At 63.5% G+C, this 18,126-nt stretch overlaps 1 protein-coding gene across 2 annotated transcripts; it reads right to left on the reverse strand.

The window, feature by feature from the left end:
- Positions 1–1,783: 1,783 nt before the first annotated feature.
- Positions 1,784–17,676, reverse strand: HOOK2 (hook microtubule tethering protein 2). 2 transcript variants are annotated; one of them, XM_058290564.2, is made up of 22 exons: positions 17,590–17,676; positions 11,902–11,987; positions 11,757–11,829; positions 10,702–10,752; positions 10,477–10,609; positions 10,302–10,369; positions 9,830–9,892; positions 8,997–9,077; positions 8,751–8,911; positions 8,518–8,658; positions 7,624–7,825; positions 7,323–7,433; positions 7,133–7,220; positions 6,722–6,791; positions 5,931–6,068; positions 5,748–5,835; positions 5,507–5,541; positions 3,226–3,308; positions 3,038–3,141; positions 2,444–2,557; positions 2,284–2,355; positions 1,784–2,192 (listed from the first exon to the last, which is right to left on the reverse strand). In XM_058290564.2, exons 1-22 carry the CDS (start codon positions 17,641–17,643, stop codon positions 2,043–2,045), a joined length of 2,166 nt encoding a protein of 721 aa, XP_058146547.1. In that variant the 5' UTR covers positions 17,644–17,676; the 3' UTR covers positions 1,784–2,042. The 2 variants fall into 2 exon arrangements, with proteins under 2 accessions (XP_058146547.1, XP_058146548.1); XM_058290565.2 differs by lacking the exon at positions 17,590–17,676 and adding an exon at positions 12,513–12,673.
- Positions 17,677–18,126: the final 450 nt, after the last annotated feature.

Below are 18,126 nucleotides of genomic sequence, written 5' to 3' on the forward strand. Positions count from 1 at the left end.
CTTCACCTTGACTCTCCCCTTGTCTCTCTTTTTTTTTTTAAAGATTTATTTTATTTCTCCTCCCACCTTGCTGCTTGCTTGCTGTCTGCTCTCTTTGTCTTTTCACTGTGTCACTCGTGTCTGCTTGTCTCCCTTCGTTGCATCATCTTGCTGCGCCAGGTCTCCGCGTGCATGGGCCAGCCTGCCTTCACAAGGAGTCCCTAGGAAGTGAACCCAGGGCCTCCCATATGGTAGATGGGAGCCCAATCAGTTGAGCCACATCTGCTTCCTGTCTTGTCTCTCTTTTGACGCGTCACCATCTTGCTGTGTGACTCACTTGTGTGGGCACTGGCTCACCGCATGGGCACTCACGTGGGCACTGGCTTGCCACATGGGCACACTTTCTCTTTTTCATCAGGAAGCCCCCAGGATCGAACCCAGTTCCTCCCAAATGGTAGGTGGAAGCTCTATCACTTGAGCCACATCCGCTTCCCATAAATATTTGATTAAAAAAAAGAAAAAGAGAAAGGGAATTAAAGGAAAAGGAAGGAACAAATCAGGGAGAAAGGAAGAAAGGGAGAGAGAGACCACAAACTGCCCTAGGGGAGATTTGAATTACCAGTAGACCAGCCAAAAGGGTTCATGCTAGTTCAACAAATGAGTCTTTTTTTTTTTTTAATATTTATTTATTTATTCATTTTCTCCCCTCCCCCGGTTGTCTGTTCTCTGTGTCTATTTGCTGCGTCTTGTTTCTTTGTCCGCTTCTGTTGTCGTCAGCCGCACGGGAAGTATGGGCGGCGCCATTCCTGGGCAGGCTGCACTTTCTTTCGCGCTGGGCGGCTGTCCTTACGGGGTGCATTCCTTGAGCGTGGGACTCCCCTATGCGGGGGACACCCCTGCGTGGTGCGGCACTCCTTGCGCGCATCAGCACTGTGCATGGGCCAGCTCCACATGGGTCAAGGAGGCCTGGGGTTTGAACTGCGTACCTCCCATGTGGTAGACGGACGCCCTAACCACTGTGTCAAGTCTGTTTCCCATCAACAAATGATTCTGAGTTATTAATTTGCACGATAAAAGAATAACCAAACTGGGAAGCAGATTTGGCTCAACTGATAAGAGCGTCCACCTACCACATGGAGGGTCCAGGGTTCAAACCCAGGGCCTCCTGACCCATGTGATGAGCTGGCCCATGTGCAGTGCTGATGTGCCCAAGGAGTGCTGGGCCATGCAGGGGTGTCCCCCACATAGGGGAGCCCCACGCGCAAGGAGTGTGCCCCACAAGGAGAGCCACCCAGTGCGACGAAAGTGCAGCCTGCCCAGGAGTGGCGCCACACACACAGAGAGCTGACGCAACAAAAAGAGACACAGATTCCCGGTGCCGCTGACAAGAATGCAAGTGGACACAGAAGAACACAGTGAATGGACACAGACAGCAGACAATGGGGGCCAGGGGAAAGGGGGAGAAATAAAAGAATAAAGAATAGCCAAATCCTTTCCCACTTTTTTTTCTCTGTAGCCCTTCTCACACCAGACATTTTGATTGTGTTCATTGTCAGTCTCCCCTTCTTGGAAATGTCCGCTTGATAAAGGCAGATTTTCTGTGTCTACAGATGCTGCAGACATCCCACCACCCACGCAGAGCCACAAACATGATCCTCCCCTCCCACTGGGCGCTGGCTATCAGTCACTCACCCTTTAGTGAGAATGCCAACTGGGCCCTTTCTTAGAAGCACCGCTCAGGGCCGTGGTACAGCAGAGAGAGAAAGAAACCCACTTTCTCGCCCTCACCTCGGGGGCCCCAGCATCCAGGCAGATTTAAAGTCTTTATTATTTTTCACTTCAGATTAAAAAAATACACACGCACACCCTCCCCGGGCGGCTCATTAATTCCAGAGATGAAATCACGAGGAAGAATCACACTGCTCCAAAGAACAGGCCCGATCTTGCTTCCTGCCCCACAGCTTGTTCCACCTGCACGTGGAAGAGCAAGGGGGCTGGGGCATGACCCTGAGTTGCAGGGGGACGGCGGGCTGGGTGGCAGGGGGCCAAGCCCCCGAGGGTCATCAGTGCTTGTCGGCGGGGCGCAGGTTCAAGGGCGCTAGACGCCCCAGGGGTCCCCGGCGCGCGTTGGTGGCCAGGCGCTGCTGGGCCAGGAAGGACTGCGCATGTGCGGGCGCCCGCTCGTCCCCCGCTCGCTGCTGCAGGGCCATGCCCTGGAGGGAAGGGGACACGGCTGGGGTCAGGGGGGAGCCGAGGCCCCCCCCCCTCCAGCCCCGCGCCCCAGGGGGGGAGACTCGTGCTCACCATGTTGTACCACGCGCTGATGAGCAGCTTTTCTTCCTGCTCTCGCTGGCTCCGGCTCTTCTCAAAGTCCATCTGCCGTGGAGGCAACGGTCAGGGGCCCGGGGAGCCAGGGAAGTGGGGGGGGGGGGGGTGTCCCCGGGGACAGGCCAAGGCTCCTGACCTCCAGGTGCCGCAGGCGGACGTCCCGCTCCCGGAGCTGCGACCGCAGGGCGTGGAGTTCCGGAGGGGCCCCTCCCGGTGGTGGCCGCTGTTTGGGTTCCAGGGTCTGGATGACCTAAGAATTGGGGAGGCCACAGGCAAGGTGAGCTCCCCAACCCTCCCCCCCACCCCCCGGCATGTTGGGGTGCATCAGGGGCGACAGCCGGTGGCAGGCGTGGGCAGGGAGGCCGGGGCTGGCAGAAGGCCCGGGGAAGCCACAAGCGGAGAGAGCTCCCAACCCCACCCCCCGGCATGTTGGGGTGCATCGGGGGCGACGGCCGGTGGCAGGCGTGGGCAGGGAGGCCGGGGCTGGCAGAAGGCCCGGGGAAGCCACAAGCGGAGAGAGCTCCCAACCCCAACCCCCGGCATGTTGGGGTGCATCGGGGGCGACGGCCGGTGGCAGGCGTGGGCAGGGAGGCCGGGGCTGGCAGAAGGCCCGGGGAAGCCACAAGCGGAGAGAGCTCCCCGATCATGCATCGGGGGCGACGGCCGGTGGCAGGTGCAGGCAGGGCGGCCGGGGCTGGCGGGCAGCGCGGGGACCCGCGGGCCTGCGCACCATGCGGGCCTTGTCCACGTAGCGGCGGCAGCGCTCCTCCATGGCCCGCAGGTCCGCGTCCTTCTTCTGCAGGCTGTGCTGCAGCTCCTCGATTCGCCGGGCCGCTGCGGGGGGCGGGGAGACGCCTCAGCTCCAGCCCAGGCTCGGTGCCCCCCACCCATGCCTGCCTCCCGAGGTCCCCCTCTCACTGCTGCTGTCGGCAGGCGGCTCCAGCTTCTCCAGGTACTCGCGCTTCCGCTGCAGCTCCAAATCCGCCTCGTGCAGCTTCTGCCTGCGGGGGGACGGGGGCCAGCAGCAGGCTGACCTCTGGGCCTCGATCCTCCCGTTGGGGCCCCCCCGCAGCGAGCCAGAAATGCCCAGCTCGGGGACCCAGACGCCTCTCAGGCCACCGGCCCCGCTCCCTCCACCTCTTCTGCCATGGGAGCCACAATTGTCCACCCCCCTCGCCAGTGGCCCTGCTATGAGTCCCCATCTGTCCACCCCCCCCATCCCACCGTGGTCCAGCCACCACCATCCCCTCGCCGGCCTATTCCAGTCCCGACCCCTTAGTTCCATTCTCCACCCAGCAGCCAGGGGTCTTTCTAGAATGCAAATCTTTTAGGAGGAAACGCAAATGAAAACTTTTCGGTTCTGCTCTCCGTGTGGCAGATCCTGCTTCCCGGATGAGAGCCTGTCGTGCACTGAACATGGAATGTGGTATAACAGCTTTTAGCTGACCTTTCGGCTGTGGCTACTAAGAGTATAAAAGGGGAAGCGGACTTGGCCCAGTGGTTAGGGCGTCCGCCTACCACATGGGAGGTCCAGGGTTCAAACCCTGGGCCCTTGACCCATGTGGAGCTGGCCCATGCGCAGTGCTGATGGGCGCAAGGAGTGCCCTGCCACGCAGGGGTGTCCCCCGCGTAGGGGAGCCCCACGCGCAAGGAGTGCGCCCCACAAGGAGAGTTGCCCAGGAGTGGCACTGCACACACAGAGAGCTGACAAAGCAAGGTGACGCAACAAAATGAGACATAGATTCCGGGTGCCTCTGACACAAGTGGGCACAGAAGATCACACAGCGAATGGACACAGAAAGCAGACAACAGGTGGGGGTGGGGGAGAAATAAATTAAAAATAAATCTTAAAAAAAAAAAAAGTATAAAGGCCTGTACTTTCAGAGCCACCAACTCCACTTTGTGAATTTATTCCATGGTGATATTGGCTCAGGGAGCCAAATGACGATGTATATACAAAGTTTTACTCTGTAGCCCTGCTGGAGATTGCAAATCTCTAGAGAGGATGAATTAAATACACTGTAATTTCCACCAATGAAATGCTAGAGGCCAGCCCTTCTCAACCAGAATTCCACAGAAGTAAGCCCCTGTTGTAGCACCCCAGTGTCCAGGGTCCGGTAAAGAAATATTCCCTGTCCTACGCTCTGGGACAGGACCACCTACCCACCAGCCTGGGAGAACCAAGAAGAGTCACCTGTATCATTTTTTACAAGGCTTGATTTTCCCGTGGAACCCCAATGACAAAGGCTGTCAATTGATAAGACTGCCCTTATCAATTCAGATAGAGCAATTCCCCGCATCTTCATCTTGTAAAGTATTAAAAGGCAAGCACCCACTACGACACACATGTTATGCTGATTTTCGTGTAGAGGAGGGATGAATGCATCTATCTATATTCACGTTCACTTGCATTGCCTTAAAAAAACTCTGGGAGGATTTCCAGAATAAAGGAACTGGAACGAGTAGGATGGAAACTGAATCAGGGAAGTGGATTTGGCTTAACTGATAGAGCGTTCCCCTACCACATGGGAGGTCCACGGTTCAAACCCCGGGCCTCCTTGACCCGTGTGCAGCTGGCCCATGCGCAGTGCTGATGCGCGCAAGGAGTGCCCTGCCACGCAGGGGTGTCCCCCGTGTAGGGGAGCCCCACGCGCAAGGAGTGCGTCCTGCGCGAAAAAAGTGCAGCCCACCCAGGAGTGGCACTGCACACATGGAGAGGTGACGCAGCAAGATGACACAACCAAAAGAGACAGATTCCTGGTGCCACTGACAAGAACGCAAGCAGACACAGAAGAACACACAGCGAATGGACACAGAGAGCAGACAACCAGGGGGATGAAGGGGTGAGAAATTTAAAAAAAATTTTTTTAATTAAAAAAAGAAACTGAATCAGCATGGGTGGGCTGGGAGGGACACCCCTTCTCACAGTATAGCTCCATCTATGTTTTGGGGTTTGAATCATAAAATGGGACTGCTATTTGAGTTTTTTTAAAACTTAAAACATAATAAAAATAAAACGTGAGTATCACTTCACCACGTTTCCTGGCTGAAATCCTCTTTGTGGCTCCCATTTTTCCCTTAAACAGCCCACACTCTTTTCCCTGACCCACAAGCCCCCACTTGCTCTTGGCCCCTGCGGGGGCCACCAAACCCGCCCCCCTCCGCCGCCCTTGGGGCCTGGCCGCCCTCTGGCACTCACAGGTGTTCCTCCAGCTTCCTCTGCAGCAGGGTGGCCTGTGGCGAGAGAAGGGGCCGCAGGGTGAGTCGCGTGGCGAGGGGACTGCAAGCCCTTCCCAGGGTGAGGGTGTGGGGGGGGTGCTGCCCCCGGGGATGGTACTTACAACGGCCTGCAGGGGCAGCAGGGAGGAAAGAGAGAGGAGGGTTACAGGGGTGGGGGGACGCGCACAGGAGGGCCAGGCGGGGAGGAGGGCGGCACTCACATCCTCAGTCTTGCCCCCCTGCTCCTGCAAGGCCTTCTGCAGGTCCTCCACCTGCGCGCGCAGCTCCGACAGCTGCTGCTCGTTCAGCCTGCGGGGCGGGGTCCCTCCGCTCAGTGTCTGCCCCCCCCAGCCCCCCCAGGGTGCAAGCCGCGCACGGTCCCCCCCCCCCAGGGGGGCGCGCACCGCTGCTGCGTCTCCAGCCCGTGGCGCGCGCGGTTGGCCTCCTCCAGGTGGCGCTGCAGGTCCGCCTGCCGCTCGCGGTCTGCCGCCTCCTGCCGGCACAGCCGCTTGTTCTCCAGCTGCAGCCGCAGGAGGGTCTCCCTGCCGGCCGGGGGGCGCTGAGCAGGCCTGGGGACCCGCTCTCCCGCAGGCCCGCCCGGGGCCGGAGGAGGCCCTGGGGCAGGATCCCGGCGGGATGGGAACCCGTGGGGCAGGATTTGGGGGGTCCTGGGAGGCCCGGGGGCGGGGGCCTAGAAGTGTCGGGGGGGGGGCTAGGGAGGGGGCAGGCCTGCAAGGGAGGGGGGATCGAAACACTGGGGATGCAAAGGGGAAAGCAGGGCTGGGGCGGGCAGAGCAGGTAGAACTAAGCCAGCGGGGGGCCACGTGGAGGGCGGGGCTGGGCCACGTGGAGGGCGGGGCTGGGCTCCGGGGGACAGTCAGCGAGGGGTGGGGCCTGGGGCGGGAACTAGGATGCTGGGGGCGGAGCCAAGGGAGAGCCGGAGTGGGCGGGGCTATCAGCAGGCCGGGGGATTGCAGAGGGAGCCCGATGTGGGCGGGGCATCTTGGCCCTGGGGGCGGGGCCTCATGGCTCCCGTTGCAAGGCTGGAAGGTGGAGGGCGCCCTGGGGGCGGATCCAGGGAGGGCGGGGCTGGGAGTGGGCGGGGCTAGAAGCGCAGGTGCGCTGCAGAGCCGGATGGAGGCGGGACTAGGAGCAGGCCCTGTGCCAGCCAGAACTCTGAGCGATCTCTGGATACCTAAGCTCCGCAGGTAGGATCTCCGCGGCCAAGTTTTCCACGCCCGGTGAGGTGGCATCCAGTGAGGGGTCTGGAGAGGGCGAGAAAAATCTCGCACCAGTCCCTTCCACTATCCTGAGACCTTGCCAAGGGGTCACCTTTGGGGTCCCAAGTTCAGTCTGGCTGGACACAAGCCTCAGCCCCGGCTTGGTTAGAAACCGCATGCCGCTCTCGCCTCTCCCTGAGCCCCGACGGAGGGACCCTGCCTTCTGTAGCCGGAGTCGCCCCTTTCCACTCTACCCTTGGCCCAGCTCCGCCCCGCAACCAGACCAGCCCGGGCCACGGCCCCTGCGGCCTGCCCTAAGCACCGCAGCCAGGCAAGGCCCCAGACCCGCCGGCGCACCGGGTCCCCGGGCCGGGCTCCCAGCTCACCCGCCTGCGTCAGCCCCCGCGGCTGCAGCTGAGCGCAGCGCAGCTCCTCGTTGGCCTCCCGCAGCGAGTCCCGCTCCGCCAACAGCCGCTGTTGGGAGGCGGGGGTGCAAGGAGCCGCATCAGCCGGCCGCGCTCCGGGGAGACGGGCCCATCCCGGGATGGGGCTGGGCCGGGGTACCCCCGACCTCACCTCCTTCTCCTTGGACACTGACTCATACTTTTCCTCCAGGTTGCGGCACTCGAAGAGCCATTTCTCGGCCTTCAAGGCCTCCTCCTGTCGCTGGCTTTGCAGCTCCTGAACCTGAAAAGAGGGGGCAGGCCGAGGATGGATGGGAAGGGGAGAGTACAAGGCCAAGGGGCAGGGACAGAGGGAGGGACCAGCAAGAACTTGGGGGCGGAGCCAGGGGCTTACCCACCCACAGAGAGATGCAAACCTAGATCACGTGATCTCCCGCAGTGCCCCGTGCCCTCTCCCAGCCCCAGGCCCTCACCTGCCTCCGCTGCGCCTCCAGCTGCGCGCGCAGCGAGCCCGCCCGGCGCAGCTCGTCCTCCAGCTGCCGCGTGCGCTCGGCGTGGCCGGCGTTGCGCTCCTCCAGCTGCCGCACCTGGCGGCGCAGCTCCCGCAGCTCGCCCAGGCGGCGCCGGCAGCTGCTCAGCGTGGCCTCCAGCTGCCCTGCGCGCTCCGAGGACTGCCTGGGGGAGGGGGCGGGCGGGAGCAGGCCAGGGTGCAGTTTGGATGGGGGAAGGGGAAATCCCTCGGCGAAGGGGGCGGGGCCAGCCTGGGGTGTTCTGAGATGAGCGAGGAGGGCGGTCAGGAAATTAGGGGGGCCGCGTGGCGCTGTTGGAACTCGAGGCCACAATGTCAGCACTTCATCGAACTTGGGGTCCCAGAGGAGCCTGGGGTACCTCCAAGGACACTTTGGGGTCATGGGGCGGCGGTGGGGTCCAGTGAGGGTCCCTGTGAGCTCGGAAGCTTTGGTGGGGAGTTGGGGGGCGCCAGCACTGTCGGGTCCCTTAGCGTTCTTAGGGTGCTGTAGGGCAACAGGGGAGTCCTTTGGGGTTATGGAAGGCCCAGTGGGTCTTGGGGTGGGTTTAGGGCCCCACCAAGCTCTTTGGGGGTGCTGTAGAGTGGTAAGGTCATGTCATGGGGGGGTCAGTCAGCAAGACAATGGAATTGGGGGGCCCTGGAATGGTGTAGAGAGTCTGATCCAGAGAGCATTGGGGGGACCATGGACTTGGGGGCTACAAGGTCTGGAAGGTACAGTGTGGATAACAGAGGGACATTGGTGGGGCTCAGAAGGGGACAATGGGTCTAAGAGGCATTGTCATGATCTCCTGGGCACCCGGGGGTCCCCGGGGTGCTGGGGCACTGCTGGGGTCCTCACCGCAGCTCGTCCATCTCATCCTTCAGGGCCTGCGCCTCCTGGGCCAGGCTGGTCAGCGCCTGGTTGCGCTGCAGCAGTTCCGTCACTTCCCGCTCCAGCCCGGCGCAGCGCAGGCGCTCATCCTCCCGGCTGCTCTCGAGCCTAAGGGTGGGGGGGACGGGGGCGCATGAGGGGCTGTGCCCACCCGCACCCCCCCCCCCCCGGGGTCAAGCCCCGGCCCCAGCTGGCTTCACCGGAAGTTCTCCTCCTGCAGCTGCTCCAGCTGGGACTGCAGGAGCAGCAGCTTCTTGGCGGTGAGGCCGGCGGTCCCCTCGCCGTCGGGCCGGCCCGCCCGCTCGCGCAGCGCCCGGCTCTCCTGCGCCAGGCTCTGCTTCTCCTCCGACAGGAGCACCAGCTGGGGAGGGGGCAGAGGTGAGCTGGAGCAGGGAGGGGGAGAACGCTGGGAGGACCCTGCCCCGGGAGCACCTGGGTCCCCCCACCTGCCGCTCCAAGTCCAGACAGCGCTGCCGCAGGTCCTCTCCCTCCTCCGCCTCCTCGCTCAGGAAGTAGTACCTGCGGGACTGAGAGGTGGACGGAGTGGGGACAAGAAGGCACTCAGAGGTCCAGGGGAGGATACAGGGGGAAGGGGAGCTGGGGCCTCTTAAGGGCAGAAGATCGGGGGCCAGGAAATCGTCAGGATCTAAAAAGGAGAGAGGGCTGAGACCCCGGGGGAAAGGAAGAAAAGGGATTCTGGAACCTTGGGGGACCTGGCAAGGGAAGAGGATTGGGCTCTAAGGAAGGGAGTCGTTTATTAGCTTAAGGACAAGCCCCTCGGGTCCTTGAGGATCAGAAATGGGGCCGTGGGAAGCGGACGTGGCTCAAGGGATAGAGCGTCAGCCTACCACATGGGAGGTCCGCGGTTCAAGCCCCGGGCCTCCTTGACCCATGTGGAGCTGGCCCATGCGCAGTGCTGATGCACGCAAGGAGTGCTGTGCCACCCAGGGGTGTCCCCCGCATAGGGGAGCCCCACGCGCAAGGAGTGCGCCCTGTGAGAAGAGCCACCCAACGCGAAAAAAGTGCAGCCCGCCCAGGAGTGGCACTGCACACATGGAGAGGTGACACAGCAAGATGACAACAAAAAAAAAAGTGACATGGTTTCCCAGTGCCGCATGACAAGAATGCAAGCGGACACAGAAGAACACACAGCGAATGGACACAGAGAGCAGACCACGGGGGGAAGGGGAGAGAATAAAAAATAAAATCTCAAAGATAAACAAAAAGGAATGGGGCCCTGACCTTTAACCTCAAGCAGCAGTCCCCCCCTCCCCCTTACCTGGCTGTCGTAATTCCCATATGTCTCTGGTGACAGAGAGTCGGGGGAGTCTTTAGTCATGAGCTGGATGGCGGGGAGGGGTAAAAGGCAGAGAGATGAGCTGGGGTCGGGGGAGGGAATTGGGGCTTTTTGGGGTTTTTTTGGAGTTACCAGGGATTGAGCCCAGGGAACACCCCCCCCTCGGGGCTTTTTAGGTCCAGCCTGTGGACCGCTCATCCTCTAGGGCCAGCTTCCCAGTGACCCCAGCCCAGAGGCACCCCTCCCACACAGCTATCACTCAGGAAGGCCGGGTCTCTTCCACCTGCTGTGTTGTGTGCCCTAGAGCTGGGAGGAGCTGGCAGACACATGAGACCAGACAGGGCCAGCCAGCGGAGTTCCCGGCAAAGTCCGGGTGGCGGCGGGACAAAACCTATGCCCCGGGGACGGCCCCTCCCCCGGCGCTCCTTGCCACACACTGGGCAGCGCCACCCACCTCCTGGATGGCTTCCATCACCACTTGCTGAACCGATTCCTCCAGCGTCATGATTCTCTGGATGTGCTCTGGGGATCCAGGGAGGGGGGGGGGAAAGCTGAGACCCCGGGGGCGGGGACTTCCTCAGGCCTTCCCCAGGGGCCCCCCTCGCCCCCCACCCCGCCCCCTGCCATACCCTGCTTTTTCTCACAGCTGATGGCACAGTCCAGCACCAGCTGGAGCAACTTGCCCAGCTCCGCGGGGTCTGAGAACTGGCCGATGAGGCTCACGTCTGGGAGGTGCTGCTCGGGCAGAGGATGCCCCAGGACCTAGAGATGGGGGGGAGGGGACGCAGGGTCAGGAGCTCGTGGACCCTCCCCAGCTCCCAACCCCACCCCTGTGTCCCTTTTCAGTCACTCACATCCTGGGAGTAGTCCACCAGGCTCTGTAAAATGGTCTTCAGATTGTCAACCTGGGGAGGGGCGAGGGATATGCCCAAGGGCTCAGGGTGCCCCGAGGGGGACCGGGAGGCCCCCACCTTGCACCTGTGTACCCCATCCTTTTCTCTCCACGTCATCCCCCCATCCCCGGCCATCTCCTCCTCTCTGACCCCTTTCTGTGTCTGAAATCCCTGTCTCCTAGGGTGGGCCTTTCTTGTCCACCTGTCCATCTCTCTTCTCCCCATATCCCCAGAATCCAATCCCTTCTCACTACCTGCACCGTCCCCGTCGCCCGCCGCCCCCCCCCCCCCCCCCCAGGGAGCCTGGCCACCGACACCTCTCACCCAGATTTGTTGCACCAGCCTCCTTTCTGTGTCTCCATTCCTCTCCTAGCAGCCAGGGGGAGCTTTTGCCAAACCCAAGCCAGGTCGTGCCTTTGCTGAAATCCTTCCTTGACTTTCCACAGCCCTTCCAAGAGAAGCTGCAGCCCTGCCACGGCCTGCCAGGCCCCTGCTAACCTGGTGTCACCGCAGTCTCGCCCTCTTGCTCTCTCTGTTCCAACCTCCTTAAACCAAGCTTATTCCCACCTCAGGGCCTTTGCACTCGCTGTTCCCTGTGACTGGAATTGCCTTCCTCCAATTTCACATGGAGATCAGCCCACCCCAAGGAATCACCACCCACCCACCCCCAATTCTCCCTCTCGTGACCCTGTTTTTATGGTCTTCGTGGGGCTCAGTGCCCTGGGAAGTTGGCATTTATGTTTGTGCACTGAAGAGTTTGTCCCCATCCCTAGAATATGGCCGCGGAAAGAAGGCAGATTTTTGCCTGTGTTGTTTTTTTGGCACACGGTGGGTGCTCAAGAAAGCAAACCAAAGAACAAATCCTTGGGTCCCCACCAGGCAGACACGTGGCCGACAAGCTGTCCCCCTCTCTGGCCAGATCGCTGTCCGTGAGTCAGCCAGCACATGGGTTTAGCTGCCCCTTCCCCGGCCACTTCTCCACCAGCCTGTCCCCCACGCCTAAAGCCACCTGTCACCTTCAGCCTCCAGTTGGGGCCTGGGTCCTCTGAAAGGCCCTGGAGCCATGCCTCGTTGAACCAGGAGGGGTCTCTGGGGGCGAGAAGATGGGATGAGCTCGGCTGGGGGGCCATTTGGGGGACCCTTCCCGTCAGCCCCACTCACATCTGGTTCAGCACGAAGGCTATGGCCAGGCCGCTGCTCAGATCCTGGGGGCTGGCACAGGGGGACGGGACCCGGAAAGTCTGCAACTGGGGGAGGGAGGAAGAGGCAGGAAAGAGCCTCAGGGTCTGGGACCATCGGGGCACTCCCCTTTTGGAAGGCTTTTCCGATAGCAGAGGCCTCACACCAGTTGCGGAAGAACGGACTTGTTGCTCCACTACACCTGAGCGGAGGGGCGTGGCCTCGGCTCACCTGGGCCCGGAGGGGGCGTGGCCTCACCTCTGCCCCACAAACCCCGCGGGATCAGGGGACCGCGGAAGGACGAGTCCCCTGGGCGGCCCCTCCCCAGCACCACGTGACCAGGCTGGCTCACCTGGGCGCTCGCCCCACGTGACTCAGCGGCGGAGGGGCGGGGCCTCACCTGTCCCGGCCACGCAGACCTGCCACGTGACGGGGCCCGAGCGCTTAGGTCAAAGTTCAACCGGAGCCGTCGACCCCCCCCCCCCCCCGCCTCCTCCCAGCCCCACGAGAGAGGGTCGGTCCAAAGCCAGGGCCGGGGATCTGCAGCGGGAGGAGCGGGCGCACACCTGCTCCCGGCCCCGCCCCCGACCTACCCAGGTGAGCAGAGACCCGCAGAGCTCGCTCTTGTCCACGCTCATGGCGCCTGGCGATCGGATTCGACCCCGGCCGCGGAGCCGCCGCCGCCACCGCCGGGCCCTCCACCAGCGAGCGCCCGCAGCCCCGACCTCCCGCTCGGCCTAGAGCGCCGCCCCGCCCCGCCCCCTGGACGCAGGCCCCGCCCCGCGCACGTGACCTCCTGACGTCAGAGCCCGGGCAAGGCCTCCGGCGCTGCCATCTTGGAGGCGGGCAGCGGTGCGGGCGCCCGCTCTGCCGCCAGGGGACAGCGTGGTCCAGCTTTGCGCATCTCTGGGGTGGCCCCCACGCTTCTCCTGGCTCTTTTGCGGGTACGGGGATCCTCACGATCCTTTCTCCGCACCTGAGGCTGAGCTGCCCCATCTTCACGGCCTTCCTTTCTCCTGCCAGAAGTTCTTGCATCCCCCACTCTTGCTGCAAGGACACAATTTCCTTATGGTCGCAGCCTTCACCTGCGCGGCCACCCGCAGTCCATTGGGGCAACCTAAAGGGGTCCTGCGGGGGAAGTGACTTGAGAGTGTTGCCCCGGGGGCAAGGGGACAGGAAGACTCATTCGGATAACACGGCCCGGGTGATGGACAGACACACAGGACAGCGTGAGATTGTCCTCCACTGAGCTTCCTTTGCGCTCCCCCCCTCCTCCCGGGAGACCCCTGCCGGGTGTCGCGTCCGGACTGCGGCGGGATCCGGAAACTGGCCGAAGCGGAGCCTCGCCCGCGTCCCACCAGGGGGCGCTCAGACCGCGGCGACGCGGCCTTCGGGGACCCAAGCGCGGGTGACTCAAACCCAGAGACCCCGCCTGTACCCGTGGAGGGGGCCTCAAAGGAAAGTGGTGACAAGAGTAGAAACCACAAAATCGCAGTCCCCTTTATGGAGTGCCTACTGTATGCAGTCCTTGCGCTAAGCAATCTCAATGTGTAGGCTGTTGAATCCTCCCACCACCCTGGTGGACAAGTCCTGTTTCCCATATCCAGCTTCCAGAAGAAGACACAGAGGGTCCGAGTGAACCCGGCTTTGGTCCGAGGGGGAGAGGGTGGGGAGCTCCCACGGGCGCCCTTTGACCCTGGGTTCCGCCCTCCTTTCCCCCCGGCAGGGCCGGCGGGGTCAGTGGCGGTAATTAGAGGTCATTAGCTGTACCCAGCAGGAGGGGTGGCCTCCGCCCTGGGGGTGGGGCCAGTTGCGAAGGGAGGGACGCTGCCCCTCCTGTGACCCAAAGAGTCTGACTCTGGGGGATCCCGTCCTGGCAGGGGTGACCACAATCCCCCACCTCCAATCCTGCCATCACAAGGACACTCTACCACTACGAGACCCACCCAGACCGAGACCCACCCAGACCGGCAGCCACACGCACTCGGAGGCGGGGGAGCAGGTCTACACCCCCGCTCCCGGCTCCCGCCTTGTTTTCCAGCCTCCAGCCCCCAGGAGTCGGGCAGGGGAGAGGAGTGAAGGGTGGGGTAGAGGGAGAGCACCGGGGCGTGGGAACAGCTGCCTGCAGCTCGTCCATCCGGCTCCCACCAGAGTAGGGGGGCGCTGCCCCAAGGGCGAAACCGGGCCACCCTGCCCCCAGGTGGCGCTCGGAGGGAAGCCGAGAGAATCACGAATGTTCCTGGGCTGGGGGCTTGGGACCCCAAATATTTGTGCGCCTGTGGAGCTGTGCTGAGACGGCCTGATATTTGGGGTTGCAAAACGGCAGAGATCTTTAGGGGTAACCCGAGAACATAAATCTTTGGGGAACGGGTTTGAATTGTTCTTGTGTTGTGACGTTAGGATCCTCCCAGGTGTTGGGGGGCCCAAGGATCCCCAGATTTGGGGGAAAGATTCTAGGGCCCTCTGGGAGAGGTGCTACAAAGCCTCCATTTGGGGTGGCAGAGTCCCATGTGTGGGAGAAAAGAAGGGAGCTCCGAAAAGGGTCCCTAATTTAGGACGCAGAAAGCCCCACTTTGGGGGGGGCATGTGGACACTTCTAATTCAGCAAAAGGGGCCACGGAAGCTCCTTTTGGGGGCAGAGTCCCCCAATTTGGAGGGGAGCTGGAAACCCCTGTTTTAGGCGAAGAGAGGAGCCCCGATGTTTGGGCGATGGCCCGGAGGCCTTTGCTTGGGGGAGAGGCCACAAACACCCCCGTAAGAGACAGAGGGCCTCTGTGCGGGCCTAGACAAGCAGCCCCCAGACGGCTTGGGGACCCCACCCCCTCCTGCTTGTTTCCAGGAACAGCTGGACCCAGCCTGGGCTGTACTGCTGGGAAGCGGGTGACTCAGCCCCTCCCTGCAGCCACAGCTGGACCCCCGCCCGCCCCCTCGGGCCTTCACATCTGGGCAGGGGCCCGGGAGCAGGCGATTAGGGGACCCCCGGCACCCGCCCCCTCCCCCCCAGGGCTGGCCCCAGTCCCTAGGTGAACCCCAAGCTCTCTTCCGCCCCCAGGGGCTCTGACAGCCCCCAGCCCCTCCCCCAGCCTCCCAGACGCTTGACAGCCGGCCAGGAATTCCCACCCCGCCCTCCTCCCTGTCTGCGTGTGTCCCGTGTCCCGGTCCGTGTGAAGCGTTCTCCCATTTGTGTAGGTGTGAGATGGCATGTCTGCGATTGCGTGTGCTTGGGCGTGTGTGGCTGAGGCCCCCTGGGTTTTGGCGCACCTTGGGGCCCTCGGGGGTTTGTGCCACAGGCTCTCTGTGTGGGATCTTGGTAGGGGGGGACCTCCGGGGACCCTGTTCCCATCTAACACCCAGGGTTGGGGGATGTTGGGCAGCCCTTGTGTGTCACTGCATGTTCCATAGAGAGGCTGGGTGGCTGTGTCCGGTCCCGACCGTGTCCCCATAGTGTGTGTCTTTCCCATGGGTCCTTGCCTTGGGTCTGGATCCCTGAGTCCATCACTGGGTGAGACGTTAGGTTGTGGGTCTGTGTGACAATGTCCCTCTGTGTTGATCCCGCGTCTTTCTGTGATAAGCATGCCACTGCTGTAGGTGACCTTGGCTTATCTACGCGCCTACAGCAATCTGGGTGTTCCTGCCCTGTAGCCTTGTGGGTCCCTCTCTGTGACCTCCAGCCCCGCCTCTGTGCGCCCAATGTGTGTAACCGGGTGACCGCCTGGCCTTGTCGTGTACCGGACTGGGGACTTTGCATCTCAGGGGGGCTTCTACAGGTCCCCATGCCAGAGGCAAGACCGAGTGACACCGGCGTTCCTGCTGAGTGCCAGCGGGACTGTCCTGTCTCGATGGCGTGGCTTCCTCTGAGTCTGTGCCCAAGGTCACTCCTGTGGCCAAGTGGCGTGTGACCCGGCTGTCTCGGCGCCTCGCGGTGGCCCCGTGTGCGCGCCTGCGTGACCCCATCTGCGTTCCCCAAAAGGCCCGGTGGGGTCCGTGCCAAGGCGCGGCGGATGTCACCCGCGTCCGGGTGACACGGCGGGAGGGGTCCTTCGTGACCCGAGGCTGGCGAGTGTTCTCGAGCAGAGGCGCTGATGCGCGCCAAGGTGGGGGGGGGGCGGGCAGCAGGAGCGCGGGGTCCCGCCGCGCGCCCCTCCCCGCCGCGCGCGGGGGCGCGTGCGTCGTGCGTGACGCGCGAGCCACGACGGGGGGGGCGCTGCGTGCGTGGAGCCCGACGCGGTCGTGCGTGCGAGCCGGGGAGGAGGGGAGGGCCCGGGTGCGCGCGCGCGCGCGTGGGAGGGCGGCCCCGGGGACCGTGCGCGGGGGCGCGCGCAGGGGCGCAGCCCAGCCCCGCCCTGGCCGGGACTTTCGGGGCCCGGGTGAAACCCGGCGGCGGGGGGCTGCCGTTAACCCCTTCCTGCCCGACCCGAAACTCAGGGGCCCCTCGCCCGAGCGCGCGGGGGCTTCCCCGGCGCGCGGGGCCGTCCCGACTGGGGAAGGGAGCCCCCCCAAGGGCTGAGCCCAACCCTCCCTCCCCCCCCAGTTGCCACGGGAACCAGGCCGGGGCGCGTGCTTGCACCCTCCTCTCGCTGCCCCTCCCCGCCCAGGCCGTCCCGCCGCTCCCGCGCCCCCGGGGGAGGGGGCTGGGGTCAGCGAGGCCGGGGCCCTGCTGTGACTCAGGCCTGCCCGGGGGTCGTCTGGCCACAGCCGGACTCGCTCCCGGTGACTCACCTCTCTCTCGGCTTTCCCCGCGGGTGACTCAGGCCCCTGGGGAAGGGGCTGCGTACCCTGGGACCCCCCTCCTCCTCCAGACCGTGGGGAGGCTGAGAACCGAGGCCTGGGGACCTCCCCCCCTGCGCCCCGAGAGGGAGCGCCCTCCCTGGCTAGGAGAAGCGATGGGGTGGGCGGCCTGTCCCCTTAGCCGGGCTGTCGCCAGGGTCACTGGGGTCCCTTCCCCCGAATTGGCAGGGCCTTTCCCCCACCCATAGCCTCTGGGAACTCAGCCCCCAACCCCCCTCTCCGCCCCCCCCAACCCCCCCCCCCCCAGTCCACAGGAAGTTTTGGCAGAGCCTGTCGTGGCCATGAAACGGTTAAAGCCGTTTTCTTATTCATTTCATCCAGGGGCCCCTTTTGACTCAGAGTAGAGTTGGTTGCCCCTCTTGATCTCAGGGGGGGGGCTTGGGTTCCTCCTCCACCCCCCACCCCGCATGCATGATGGGGGAAGGCGCCCCACCGATGAGCTGGGTTGGGGGTCTGGCGTAGCAGACAGGCGCTTGGGCTCAGATGCCAGCTCGGCCCTCCTGGCTCCTCGGGTCTCAGTTTCCCCACCTGAAAGTGGCCCCGCTCCCGGGCTGGGTGGGAGGTGAACGAGGGTTGGGGCGCAGTTGCCTGCAGGGCCCGCCGGGCTCCGCCTGCACCCCTCCCGCCTGGATATCAGGGCGCCTGGCAGGGACCGGCCCGGGCCCCACCCAGGCGGGCGCTGAGGCCACGGGGATCATTTTTGTCCACCCCCTGGCCCCAGGCGGGCACCCAGGAAGTGAGAGGCGGGGCAGGAATGAGGCGGAACCTGTTGGGCCCCATCGCCTCTCCACCCCCCCACACCCTCATTCCCGGGGCCTGACAGGGCCCCCCCCATGCCGTGGCCCCACCCCCGCCACCCGCCCTGGACGCCTGGGTCCTGACCTGCGGGTGGCCTGAGGGAGGGGATGGTAGCCGGAGCCGGCGTCTCGGGAACATCCTGTGGACTGCCAGCTGGACAGATGGGAGGGTCACCCCTCCCCGGGGCAGGGCAGACATCGGCTGGGGGCAGAGTAAACATGGCTCAGGGTGGCCAGACTGGGGGGGGGGCAGGGCGGGGGTGTTGGAGCAGTCCAGCCCAGACACACAAAGCCCTTGTCACCCGGGCCACAGACTGCCAGCCAGGGACACACTGACAGGATAAGACACACATCTGGGCAGGATGACCCAGTGACAGCTGACACACAGACACAGCGACAGAGCTGCGACCTGCAGGCGCGGGGCACACCGGTGTGGTCAGTTTTTCGGTGTGTGTACGTGATTAAGGGACACCGAATTGGCACCCAAGCCAGAGAGACACTTGGACAAATACACAGGCAGGAAGATGTCGCCCCCACAGGCCTCAGGGGGACAGACTTGGTGGCATGCTCACACTCACACCTGCACAAGTGTGACAGGTCAGAAACACGCGGGCGAGACAGA

The sequence above is a fragment of the Dasypus novemcinctus genome, chromosome 30 (genome assembly GCF_030445035.2).
Source record: "Dasypus novemcinctus isolate mDasNov1 chromosome 30, mDasNov1.1.hap2, whole genome shotgun sequence".
NCBI classification, from domain to species: domain Eukaryota; kingdom Metazoa; phylum Chordata; class Mammalia; order Cingulata; family Dasypodidae; genus Dasypus; species Dasypus novemcinctus.

What these genes read in the sequence shown, in the direction of transcription:
- HOOK2 (XM_058290564.2), bottom strand. Translation starts at nt 17,643, where the DNA reads ATGTTCCCGAGACGCCGGCTCCGGCTACCATCCCCTCCCTCAGGCCAC. An exon ending in CTCCCTCAGGCCACCCGCAG is followed by an intron (nt 11,988 to 17,589) that starts GTCAGGACCCAG and finishes TCCCTCCCCCAG; the next exon opens with TTGCAGACTTTCCGGGTCCC. An exon ending in GCCCCAACTGGAGGCTGAAG is followed by an intron (nt 10,753 to 11,756) that starts GTGACAGGTGGC and finishes GCCCCTCCCCAG; the next exon opens with GTTGACAATCTGAAGACCAT.